Source organism: Vipera ursinii (assembly GCF_947247035.1).
Source record: "Vipera ursinii genome assembly, chromosome: 3".
Classification (NCBI taxonomy): Eukaryota; Metazoa; Chordata; class Lepidosauria; order Squamata; family Viperidae; genus Vipera; species Vipera ursinii.
Genome location: NC_139516.1, coordinates 123809359 through 123822962, shown reverse-complemented (window position 1 = coordinate 123822962; position 13604 = coordinate 123809359). Strand labels below are relative to the sequence as shown.

The following is a 13604-nucleotide window of genomic DNA, read 5'->3' as shown; positions in this document are numbered from 1 at the left end:
AGCTTAAATGGCCACTTTAAAAATATTAGAACAAAGTGTCTGGCTTCTGGGGTGGAATGGGGAATCGGAAAAATAAAAATAAATTGAAATCTATCCAAAGTATATACCTTGGAATATTTTTCTAAAAAGGGGGGGTCTGGCAATTCATGCAAATGAGGCATATTTTTATGTCAACTTACGGTACTTATGGAGACTCTGACACTAAAATTGTCTATCTATGTGGAGAATTGGCCACGCAATCCGCAGGCTGGAGTTTTCCAAACAGAACAGAATGATAATATCAAAAAAATCCAAGTTTTTATTCTTGTATATAGAAAAAAAAGTCAAGACATTAATCAAATTCTTAATTTCATTCCAGAAATTGAAAAAGAAATGTATAATAAAATATCTTCCTACCCATGTAGTTGCAAACTATTATGTGTACTCCACTTTTTCCATATATCAATGTTTTTTCTCAGGGTTCCATCTCCACTAAAAGAGACATTTCCACATTAATTCCAAGGCAGTATGAAAGTTACGCATTCTGAGCTAGTTGCAATTTTTATATGAATACATTGAAATTACAGTAGTGCATTTTTAAGAAGTTGATTTCTCAAAGTTAATATTATTTTATTATATAGTGTAAAACACAAGTGATATTTATATGCGTACAGTAGTATTTATACAGCAATGATTAGGGGTTATTAACACTGATGATAACTTAAATCTTTAAAGATACAAGATATAAAAGTATTCATATCAATGTTAACTGTAATACCATTCCCCATGATGTAAGTTAAGCAGCCTTATGCTCATCAAGATTTCTAATTTCCTCCTTCTTAATCCCTCAACTAGTTTGTAGTGTTTATAAGTGCTTAGGCTTGCTTAGAAACATAAGTGCATTTTAACTGACACGAAATAAATGAAACAGAGCAATTCATCCTAGTGTTGATTAACCAACTGGTTTATAACTTGGATTTCAATGGTCAGCGCTCTGTGCAATTCTGGGTGACTTACAAGTTAAAAAGAGCAATATAAGAAAGCTTTCTTGAAGGCAAGCAGGTTCAGGGGGAAAAATGTTACTAAGAAGCAAATCTCCTAATCCCACAAGATGACACTGTTTAACAGAGGAGATGCAAAGCATGCCAACCCTGTCACAATCTTACCATATGGGCAAAGGAGACAGGCAGTCCTACAAACATTGGCATCTTGAAACCTACTGGCAACCAGGGCAGCTGATTAAAAGACTTAAAAGATTCAGGCATAATTATTTGTGCAGCTGCAGTTTAGACTATCTATAAGCTTCCAAAAACTCTTCAAGGTTAGTCCTACGCAGAATACATGTCTATGATACTCATCAGGTTGGTGTAGTCACTATTTCTTTTTTATTCGTAAGTACATCCTTTCCCAGTCACTTTAGCAAAATGAAAGTCTTGTTAAACAACTTGTTTCAAGATGGCAACTTGGGGACTACCAGGATTGCCATTGTTAAGTAATGAGATCATGTGACATCACATTTTATGACTGCGTTGATTAGCAACAGAAATTTCAGTTCCAATTAGCAATAGCACTTGGACTTATATACTCCTTCACAGTGCTTTGCAGCCCTCTTTAAGCAGTTTACAGTCAGCATATTGCCCCCAACAATCTGAGTCCTCTTTTTACCCACCTCGGAAGGGTTGAAGGCTGAGTCAACCTTGAGCCGGTGAAAATCGAACTGCTGGCAATCGGCAGTCAGCAGAATTCGCCTGCAATACTGCATTCTAACCACTGCACCGCCATGGCTCATTACCTCATTAAGCTATGACCACCTGTAGTTGACTGGGTTGCTGGCTCCAATAAGGATTGTTAAATGAGGATTGCCTGTACCATCCATAGAACATTTTGTACCAATTTTCCTCTTCAGTTATAACTTGGTGTAAATATCTGCTGTCTTAACAACTAGCTTTAGAAAAGTATGCTACAGCCTAAGTTTAACATAGTTTAACTTACCTGCAAGGAACATCACACAATATTCTGTCATAGAAGAGGATCTCTTTTTTCCCATTTGTATTGATCTGTATATTAGGGATACTTGAGGCATCATGATTTATAACCATAATGCAAGGACTGTTCAACCGCTTTGCCTGATGAACTAGCAGATAACAACGTTTGTTATCTACATCATTTGCAATTACAAATCCCTCTAGGAAAAAAAATGGAAAATCTTCTGGTTAAAAGAGAATCATCACTTGGGAGGTGGAAGAATTACTTTTTTCAATTATCATTAGTCCAGATAAGATCAAAATATTAACTACATGTAATCAAGAAAACTTAATTATTTTATACAGTTACCTTTAATTTATAACATTTTATACTATCTTTTCTGAGGACCTATGATACAAAATAATTAGCATGGAACAAACTTTGGCCATTTCTGTTATAAAACAAATTTAAAGCACAACTGATGGGCATCCAATATTCAAAACTAGATGTGAAACACCAATTTAAAAAGTATAGTTTAATGCTTTCCTGAAAGCCAGCCAAGCTGAAGCCAAACACACCTAAAGGTACAAGGTATAAAGACTTCTGGCCATATCCAAACATTTAGGACATTTTTATTCCATAGGGTATTAGAGTGCTAGCAGGGATACAGGTGCCAGTCGAATGAAATAGACAGTATACAAATAGTAAAAGTGAGAGCATCAATATAGTAATATGGATAGGAAAGAAATGGACCAGGAAATCATAAAAGGAGTTTACTCCCACAATTTACAGAAAAATGTGTATACACCAAAAATGGTGACAAATTGGAGAAAACCAAAAATTTAACAAATTTCTAAATCTTGTACTTTCATGTGGATAAACCATCCATAAGACATTCTCAAATGACAAATTAGATCTAGCACGAACAAATATTGAAAACAATGAACACATGCACACACTCTGATATTATTAAAATGTATATGACAGGATGCCCAATATGTTAGGTATGAATAGCAGGTGAATTCCTTGAATAAATAGCAACCAGTCTTTTATTACAGAAAAAGACAGCCACAACATTTATCATCTAACATGATATGTTTTTAAGTCTCCCTTTATATCACCCTTACACACACCTGGCTTTAGTAATGTGAGTAAACATTATTAAAATGTTTACTCACATTAGTGGTGAGTAAATCAACTAATCACATAATATTAAATTAACTCGAGTGCAAGATCAATGTTGAAATATGAAGGGATTTTAAGAGGAAGTCCATAATCAATTTAATAAGCCTAATTGCATTTTTCAAAACACCATAATTAAAATGTATTTATTACAGCTCCTTTTATGCTACTTCAATCTGGATTATCGAATTAAGATTTTCCTTCACTTACCTGGAAAAGGAACACTCATGTCTGCATGAAGCATCTCAATAAGCTGGGCAGTCTTGGATCCAGGTGCAGCACACATATCTAGAATCTATCAAGATTAAGATGTTTAACAGAGAGTTATTGATATTATTTAAGAAACTTAAAGCATATATGCTTATATACAACAGTATTTGTAGATAGATTTGGGAAGAAAACTTACAGAATTAAGAGTCTTGCATCTAGCAAGTCAATATTAAATTCTTCAAGACATTATTTTTCAGTTACAGTATAGGCTTTCTGCTTTAGTCATTAAAGCTGAAAATAATTATCTCCAAGAAAAAGAATCACAGAAATTCAAGTATGCTTTAAAAAGCACCTACTGTACTTATGTTTATAGAATCAACATATTTTCATGTTTAAAATGACCAAAATACTGTGAGACCACCCAATAATTTGACCGATTAGAATTATTATATGTGTCTGAACCTCCTGGTTTAGAAACGTATGGAACACTGCTTTTTTTCTTCTATGATCTCATCCTAACCCTTACCCAGAAAAAGCCAACAATAAGAAAGAAGGTGAGAAGGGGGGGGGGATTCTGGGCCACATTTTTTTTCCTGTCTTTTGGAACATAAAGCAAGATAGGAAGGTAGTAATAGGTGTTTTTACATTAAAGGTTTGGGAGAAGACAGATGGAAGGTGTTCCAGCACATGGATAATACAAACATAAAAATGAAACTGTTAAATCAGGGAAAAGATAAGAGTAAAATTTTATTTTTAAATATTTAAAGCACAGAGAAGGCTACATTGCATTATATTCTTTTACAATGAATTTTGATTAACCAAATTAGAAAAGATATTCAATATAAATGTGTAGTTTTAAGTATTAATATGTATGTTCCTTTAAGCTTTTTCTGCAAAATAATTTCAGAGATCACAATTCAAGAATACCTTATGATGAGGCTGAATATTAAGAAGCAATGGAGGGATCATACTGACAGCTTCCTGACGACTAATATTCCCCTAAAACAAAATAAATACAGTGTACAATTCCACTCCCATTTTATATTTATAGACACAGAAGAAAATATAAATCTTAATTTAGTTAAATATCTTAAATTTAAAATAATCCCCCGAACAAGCAACTTCCAAAACATTCCAAAGTTATAGACTAGACTCGTCAATTTTAAAAAAATATCTAAGGGGGTTAAAACTTCCATATACTTCCAAGGAAAACTATATGGATGTTTCTGCAAAATGATTAAGAGATGAGCTCAACTTGTAGAGATGCTAAAATAAAAATGAGCAGAAATGAAGTTTTATACAATATGATCATTTTTCATTGTAATATCCATACATAATCAACCCCCATGAACAACTAATTCATAAGTCACAGGTATCAGGTCTTCAATCTACTCAGTGGCATCATTAATTTGTATTTTGAATGCTGAAGGTTTAGTCTTTGAACAATAGGAAGGATGTGGAAAATTCATTTCCAGTGCCTCAATTTGCATGTACGGTAATATTTTTGTTCATTTCTTATTTATATTCCACCTTTGTTATTTTTACAAATAACTCAAGGTGGTGAACATATCCAACATACTTTTCTCCTATTTTTCCCATAACAACATCCCTGTGAGGTGAATTGGGCCAAAAAAAGCGACTAGCTCAAGGTCATCCAGCTGGCTTTCATAGTTAAGGTGAGACTTGAACTCATGCTTTCCCCCTTTCTAGTCTGGTGCCTTAATCACTAGAACAAACTGACTCTATATAGTATATAGAGATAGTAGTTCAAAAGACTATGGATGTTCCCAATATTAAACCCTGTCTCAAAGTCAATTTATTGTTATAATTACTGCCCAAAGCAAAACTCTCAAAAATGAAGTTTAATGAAGCATTATTCACAACAAGGCTATCTCCTACTATGAACAAGCTATATTACTATATAGTTTGGTAATCAGAAATGTAAGATATTAAAGTACTAATATGAACAAAATCTTTTTTTTCAAATTTGAATCACAGTTCACAGGGTTAGGATTTAAAAATAACATGCAGGCTTTTTTACTATTTCTAAAGAAATACTTCAGTAGCATTCCTATTCCAAATGTATTAGAAACATGAAAAAAGGTAGCTTGCCCACAAACTCTGAATAAAAAGTTTCTTGAATGCAAGAAATCATATGAAGAAATCATATGAAGTGAGCTAATACTTACACATTCAGTTTCACTAACAAGAAAATGATGAAATTTTTCTAACTGTGGAGATTTCCGCAAGATTTTTCGGTTTAGGTTTGTATGCCATGCCAATTCCTCTGGATACCTAATAAAATAAAGCATTTTGAATAAAGAATCTCTGTACTGGCATAAAAGATTGCAACTGCATTTTAAAATGAATGCACAAAAATTCCTTTCAATGTACCTATGAACATTGATGTTAATGTGCTAAAAGAAATACGTTATGGGGGAAATTAATTGCTTAATTTTTCCCTACAGATGGGAAAATGAAAAAAAAAATTAAGGCAAGCAAATTGCTATTGTTTTTGGGAGTAAGTGCATTGATTGCTGCAAGGAATAAATGTTTAAAAAATGATTTTTGGCTAATTCTTAGTTCTTAAAGTATTCAGACATCTTTTAACATCAGACATAAACCAAATTTCCGTTATTTCAGTATACAAACTATGATATCTAAGATAAGCCTAATAAATATATGTGCGTTCTAATAAATAAGCGCATTTTGTCCATGAATTGGCCAGAAATTATTTTTTAACATATTGCTACTTTCAAATATATGCAATCTATACAAAGCTAATACTCAAAATAAATTATTAATAATTATTGTACCACTCAATAACTTTATATGCAAACCTACCAGCTTAATGGCTGCGGCATTTCAATTTTCTGACCATCTACCACCAGATTCTCTATCTCCTTGAAATATTTCTCTTTTAAACAACGGAGAATTTCTTTGGCATGGCTGCACAATAAAAAGAAACCCAATCAAAGGAAGGTGAATCACAATCTAACCAAATTACTTTTCAACTTTGCCAAATTCTTAATCTTACCGAGTTTCAGCTATAATAATATGAAAAGCACATCATACATTTCTGTGGCTGCCCAAAATTCAATTTGAATTCCAAATTATCACAACACTTAATCACCAGATTTCTTCCTTTTGTCACAATTCTCTGCTACTGATTTCTGAATCTGAGATCCTTTCGCTGCAAATAGGCTCTTGCAGCTATATCCTGTTTTCTGTGATGATCACAATCTAGCAAAATTGTCAAGTGCAGTTTGTTTCCTTTATTTTTCAAAACAGTGTAGTCATCCCAAAAACCCAAACATATCTTATTTTGTAAGTCATGTTTCTATTTACTTTTCAATTTTGAAACACACAATGTATTTTTAAAAAGTACACGTGCCTATAAAGTACGATTGAAAGTTCTTTCTGCCTTTGAATCGACATACTGCATAAAGAGATATAAACTAACAAACTACACTTTTAGATGAAAAGCCAAATTACAGTCTGAAAAATCACCCCCCAACTTCCTTTAAGCGCCCTAAATAAAATATTTAAAATAAGCGTACATGCACACCACACAAACACACATGGCATCTTCCCCAAATCTGCAAGGTGAGATATCATCTCATTTCAGTTGAACAGAAATATATTCCTTCATTTTTATCGCTAGCCATCTCATGTTAACCCTCTCTTTTCCAAAAAAACCCCAACAACGTGAAAGCAATTTTGCATTGGTTTCTTCAGAGGCATTTCTACTTTCTCTTCTGGCAATTCTTACAGCCCTAATATGCCCTAGGCAGGGGTAGGCAACCTTGGCTCTTTTATGACTCGTGGACTTCAACTCCCAGAATTCCTGAGCCAGCATGGCTCAGCTTGGAAACCTCTCCCTTTCCCTTCAGCATGGCTGGCTCAGGAATTCTGGGAGTTGAAGTCCACCAGTCATAAAAGAGCCAAGGTTGCCTACCCTTGCCCTAGCGGTGCCCCAGCCAGATGCTAACCAGGTCTCACCCATCAACCAAGGTGAACTTAGTGCCGAGCCCTTTGCCGGCAAGAGACAGCAAATAAAGGCTGCTCACCTCTTATATCCTGTGATCCGCAGGGTGGCTGGCAGAGGCTCCCGCAGGGTGGCCAGGAAGCTCTCCCATTCCTCCTGAGGCACAATGCCAAGCTGCCCATAGTAGTGTTCAAACGACGCGTTCTCCTTCACGATGTCCGGATAGCCACCATCGGACCAGCCCTGGGGAGAAGCAAGCGAGGAGGGGAAGCCTCAATCGAGTCCTGTTCTCACGAGCGAAGCGCCTCGGGGTTCTTTTATCGGCCCAGAACAGCCACGCGGGGCTTTGAGGTATCAAGACCGCAGAAGCGGAAGAAACAAGGTAGCCGGATGGCCAGTTAGCCCAGAGGTCTTCAAACGTGGCCCTTTTATGACTTGTGGACTTCAACTCCCAGAATTCCTCAGCCAGCGTGCCTGGCTGAGGAATTCTGGGCTTTGAAGTCCACAAGTCATAAAAGGGCCACGTTTGAAGACTCCTGAGTTAGCCTCTCTTGGCCAAAACTTAACAGAATTGCGAGCTCTGCGGAAAACCGTGCCTTTTCCCCACCGGGAACGGCCAAAAAGGGGAGCTCGCCGCGATTAAGGCCCCCAACTCACCTGGGAGCCTCCCTCACGGCTCTGCTGCTGTCTTCGGCGTTGTCTGCGGCCCATCACAAGCCCCGGACGCTGCCGCCACAAGGCTTGGGGCCGAAACAGGCCCAAGGCCGAAGTCAGAATTTTCACCGCACGCTCAATGCGGTCAAATCGTCGGTTCAGCAAACTCCCCATTCAGCCATAGGCCGAACGTGTAAATCCCGCGCAGGCGCTTATCGGTATTCTGTTCTTCAGACTAGTGGTAGACGTGTGCACCCGTCTCCAACAACCTCCGTATTCCGACTTCCTTTCGGAAATTAATTTTGTGATCTGAAATCAAACCACTCCAATCCAGGTTTGCGTGCATCGGTAAATTAATGTCTGTGGAGATTCTCAATCATCCAGGTCGTGGTTGTCCCAAAGGTGCTTTTCCAAAAGACTGTCACCTTACATTTTTCTCTCTCTCTCTCTCTCTCTCTTTTCATCCAAAAAGTTTCTTCAGTACTAATAGACTCTGATAGAAGTAGATATCAGTAGGTTATACTTTTCCTTGTTCAACGTTGTACTGTTTTTATGTCATTTGGCAGAGTGAAAATCGTGGTCACGGAATTGAGTGCTCGTTTTGAGGTGGAAGTGATGAATGAAGTTGTTTAACTGTCCTGGTATTTTGTTTTAACATTGAGGTTTGTATGTTAATGTCGGTGTATTTTGTGAATATAGGATGTCCATAGGGCTTGTCCTGCACACCTGATTAAATAAATAATGTCCTACGATTATAGGCCAAGCGAACCGCGGTCTTTGTGTAGGAATCCAAATCAATGCATTGTCAATGCAATCCTTTAGGAACAATACTTTCCATTCCCATATTTTTGTTAGAAGGGTTTTACTATCATTTTATGGTTTTGTAGTTTTGTCACCTGAACTTTGGGATGATACAAAACTTTCTTTAGCATGACATAATTCAATTTATCTGAAGGGTGTATAGGACAAAATGAATAAGTGCATGAATGAGATTATAATAATTATAAAACATTTTCAATCATTATATAATCAATATTTGGATTTATGTACTGAAATTATATTAAATAATAAATTATATTAAATAGTAATAAAATAATAAAAAAATAATAAAATTAATAAATATTAATCCATATGCTTGATACCTGTCAACATAAATGAATTATATAATTACAACTAGTTCTATTGCTATACATTATACTTCTTTTACGAACATTTACTGAATTTACTAAATAAGTAAAAAGCCGAGGCTGTAAATACATTTTGTATTTTACTGCACTGAGAAAAGTTGGAAGTCGCTGCTATTTTTCTCTTTCAAAAAGATCAGATGGGACTGTGCCAAATTCAAACATATCAAAATGTGTGATGAAAGCTGACTTCTTATCGCTGTCTACCGAAGACATTTCTCAATAACCTTTGATCAAGTCCAGTATGAAAATGTTCCCCACTTTCCTGGGTGCTAGAGCCAGTCATCAGTGCAAGATGTAGGAAACAAGTCTGTTAATATTTTCTTCTGATTGTTCTCTAAAATCCATGAAGAAACATTGTTTTCCCCTAGGCATGGGAATCAGAAGGTCTAATGCCCTCATTGCCTGCATCTCCTCAGTCTGTTTTTCAATGGTATTACATTGCCAGGGGACTGTTCAGTGACGTTTTTGACATTGGCTTAGTCATTCCTATGTTTAAAGTGTGGATCGCATGATGGTTTTGCTGTGAATAGCTGAGCATATTTCTAGCACACCTGCTAGGCCTCAATCTTTTACCTAGATATCAAGGCTGCTGATAGGATTTCTTCTCTGTTCCTCTTTGGCAAATTCCCAAATATGTATCAGAAGCTACCTCCACTGTATCTTACCCCAGGTGAGTTAAACATCATAAACTCTAGGTTTCAACTTGGTTTCTGGGAACACGAGTTATTTGTAAAATAAAAGTGGGATATAAATAAATACATAAATACATACATATATACATACATTCAATAATATAGTTTAATATTCCCAAGTTCTAATTTAGTAGTGATTTGACTAGGCTGCTTGGCTTTTGTTGCCATGCACAGTTCTGAGAACTAACTCCCGATCTCACAGTATGAAGGGGTATTCTTGGACATACATATCATAGTTATGTTTTTGTCCACTGAAATTAATAAAATCTTTTATTGCCATGGTCAGTTGTTATATCACTACACAGTTTGATCTGATTTCTTTAATGTGCATCAGTTTTCTCCTATAAATACCAAACTTATTTAATTTTTTGCTTTAAATATTCACCAGAAAGGAGAAAGGATGTATGTCAAATAATTATAATTCTTTATTATACAGCTATAATGAAATAGCATATTTTGATAACAAATTTAGAGGATGTGCTGAGCCATCTTATACCGAGAAAGCTGTTCACAATTTAAATGAGAAAGATGAATATTTGCAAGGACAATCAAATTGTGTACTTGAATCAGTAAATCAGTAAAATTGTGTATTTCATTCTGAAGTAGGTTTTGTTTTAAACATGAGCTAATGAGATAGTTCAGCATCTCATTAGCTCAGTGACATCCAAGGGTTTTACTGAAAATACTGTCATAGCTGCATTTGTAATTCAGGAACATGAGCAGATTCTGAGATAGGAGGAAAAGATTCATTAATAGAATAGAGCTGGAGGGGACCTTGGAGGTCTTCTAATCCAGCCCGCTGCTCAAGCAGGAAAACCGATACCATTTCAGACAAGTGATTGTCTAGTCTCTTCTTAAAAACCGCCCAACACTGGGCACTTGTGGCAAAAGGGGAAAATAATTACCTGATTGAGATTAGAAGGTTATTATTTCAAAACTTGTAAGAGTACTGTAAATAGGAAGAGCGTAATTGTCCAAGTAGCCTGTGTTACAGGTGAAAACTGAAAAATGCAGGTCAATCACAGGATAACGTTATACAGTTAGGAATACAAGACAGGGATTGGATCCATTACTTCAAGCCAAAAGACCTATTGCATATGTACTGTCACTAACAGAACTATTCTTACGTTGTGAGGAAGCTTTTGGCTATTGTTCTTACTTTTCATAAATTTTATCAATATGTGTATGGCTGTATTGTAAGTCCACAAGCCACCATAAGATGGTCCTCAATGTACGACCACAATTGGAACCAAGATTTCCATTGCTCAACAAGGTTAAGTGAATAGTTCCCAACTTTAGGAGCTTTTTGCCACAGTTGTTAAGTGAATCATACAGTCATTAAGCAAAACTGGCTTCCCCCATTGACTTTGCTTATTGAAAGCTGACTGGGAAGATCACAAATGGTGATCTTATGACCCCACAACACTGCAATCATATAAATACATGCCATCTGCCAAGCATCAAATCTTTAATCACATAACTGTGGGGATGCTGCGACAGTCATTAATTGTGAGGACTGGTCACAAGTCACTTCTTTCAATGTCATTGTAACTTTGAACGCTCACTAAATGAATGGTTGTAAGTCAAAGACTACCTGTAATATAAAGCCAATTGGAGCAAACATCTTCTTTCCAAAAACATTGCTACAGCTTTGGAGCTATGACTTGAGAGATGATATCAAAAGGTGAGAGCACGTACACTCTGGAGCAACACCAGTCATCTTTACGAAACAGAATGTACCATGAGATGAAAAGATTGTTCGTAATTTGCAGCTTACATCAACAACAGAACTTCAATTAAAGTGCTAGTAAGGGATGTGGTGGCTCAGTGGGTTAGGATGCTAAGCTTGTCGATCAGAGGTCGGCAGTTTGGCGGGTCGAATCCCGAGTGCCGCGTAACAGAGTTCTCGTCTCAGCTTCTGTCAACCTAGCAGTTCAAAAGCACGTAAAAATGCAAGTAGAAAAATAGGGACCACTATGGTGGGAAGGTAACAGCATTCCGTGCGCTTTTGGCATCTAGTCATGCTGGCCACATGACCACGGAGACGTCCTCGGACAAGTGCTGGCTCTTCAGCTTTGAAACAGAGATGAGCACCGGTCCCTAGAGTCGGAAACGACTAGCATGCATGTGCGGGGGAACCTTTACCTAATGTACTAGAGATGACCTAGTATTGAAGCAGATGTGGGAAGGAAATGTTTATCACTCAGGTGTTTATCACTCAGATATCTGTATGTGAACAGATTGAGCAATTTATAGCCCAGTTGCTTCACCACAGCAATGCAAAATAACTATTTTCATTCTTGAGATTTCCAATACACCTTGTCTAAAAAGCTGCAGATATTTCTGAGATAAATAATTTCTTCTGGTAGTCAATTATTCTAAGTTTCTAGAAGTCCCAGACTTGGAAGAAGTCTTCTGCCATGATTATTGCTAAGATAAAATATTTAAACAATCAGATTTGAGGGTGGGGGGTGTCATACTTTTGGCATGCCCTTTCTGGGAGTCCATGTAACTTTATTAGATGGTTTGTGTTTTTTGTTTTAAAAGATTTACATTATACTCTATTTTGTGAAGTTTTGTTACTTCTCATATCTAGTTCCTATTTCTTTTTTAACTTTTGGACTAAGGCAGGAGTAGTCCCTTTATCTTCTTATTTGTTCCCCTTAATTCTTCTGAAAGAGAATACAGTACTCAAATTTCTGAGCAATGAACTAAGAGCAATTCTAAATGGTCTTCTATCCTGCTTCCAGCTGTTGGTCAAGCCAATTTCTAAAATTCCCATCTGGCTTGCAGTAGGTTGGCAATGAATCAGACTAGTGCTGAGTCTGGACTATGGTCATGACAAGACCTGGTTGGTCGTTCCCGTTTCTGGACCTTTCTCATTCGTGTAGGGAAAGCAAGCCTTGCTGGTTGCTTACCAGGGTTTGCATTTATCTGCCAGGGATTGTTCGCTGCTCACTATACTTTCTGCCTTTCCCTTGCTTTGCCAGATCTTTACACATAGGGATACCTTCAAACACCCTTTCTGTCCTGTGATGGGGGCAGTTCTGGGTCAAGGTACATCCATTATGGAACCCTTGGATAAGTCCAAATGTTGTGTTCATTGAACTGGGCTTTTAAAGGTTAATATGAACACAAAGTGCTATGAAGTGTACATCCAGTTTGATTGCAGTGGCATCAGGCTAGTAACCATGGGCTCTATTCTTGCCTTAAACACAAAAGCCAGCAGGGTCATTTTGGGTGAGTCACCCTTGCAAAAAGATTGCCAAGAAAATCTGAAGGGATTTGTCCTCTTTCCAACTCAGGTTGGAAAGCAACGATTTTGAATCAGAGGTGAAAAATGTGGTTGTTGAAAGAAAAAAGTCAGGAAGCAGTGTGTATGGTCCACCGTATATGGTGATGAGCCACGTAGAAAGTACACACTTGCTCCCTTTTCTCTTTTCTTCAAGAGAAATGGTGAACGAGTAAACCGCAGCAAGCTAATCTATCCTCTTTTGCTCTTCATGCAATAGTAAACAAGTGAAGACTTGTACTGAAGACTTCAGTGTCTTAACATTTTATTTCCTCCTTTCTTGCAAGACTATTGGCTAACTCATCCTCTTCCTTTGGGCAATGCAAGCACAGAGGAGTGGACTTAGCCAACCAGATTTTTTTTTAAAAAAAGGGAGGGGGGGCTTTTTCCTATGCTTCTTCCCCAGAGAATCAATGGATCCAATCCACACTTACTTTCCCATTAGCAGCTTCAGT

The 13604-nt window shown here is 36.9% G+C and overlaps 1 protein-coding gene across 1 annotated transcript in view; it reads right to left on the bottom strand.

Moving 5' to 3' along the window:
* NSUN2 (NOP2/Sun RNA methyltransferase 2) overlaps positions 1–8207 on the bottom strand; it is a 42689-nt gene extending 34482 nt beyond the window's left edge. Inside the window, exons 1-8 of the mRNA XM_083360626.1 lie at positions 7982–8207; positions 7407–7567; positions 6181–6285; positions 5526–5631; positions 4264–4335; positions 3337–3421; positions 1972–2164; positions 397–471 (exon numbers count right to left, since the gene is read on the bottom strand). Coding sequence (XP_083216752.1) covers positions 397–471; positions 1972–2164; positions 3337–3421; positions 4264–4335; positions 5526–5631; positions 6181–6285; positions 7407–7567; positions 7982–8152 — 968 coding nt within the window. The 5' untranslated portion in view covers positions 8153–8207. The remainder of the gene's footprint in view (positions 1–396; positions 472–1971; positions 2165–3336; positions 3422–4263; positions 4336–5525; positions 5632–6180; positions 6286–7406; positions 7568–7981) is intronic.
* Positions 8208–13604: the final 5397 nt, after the last annotated feature.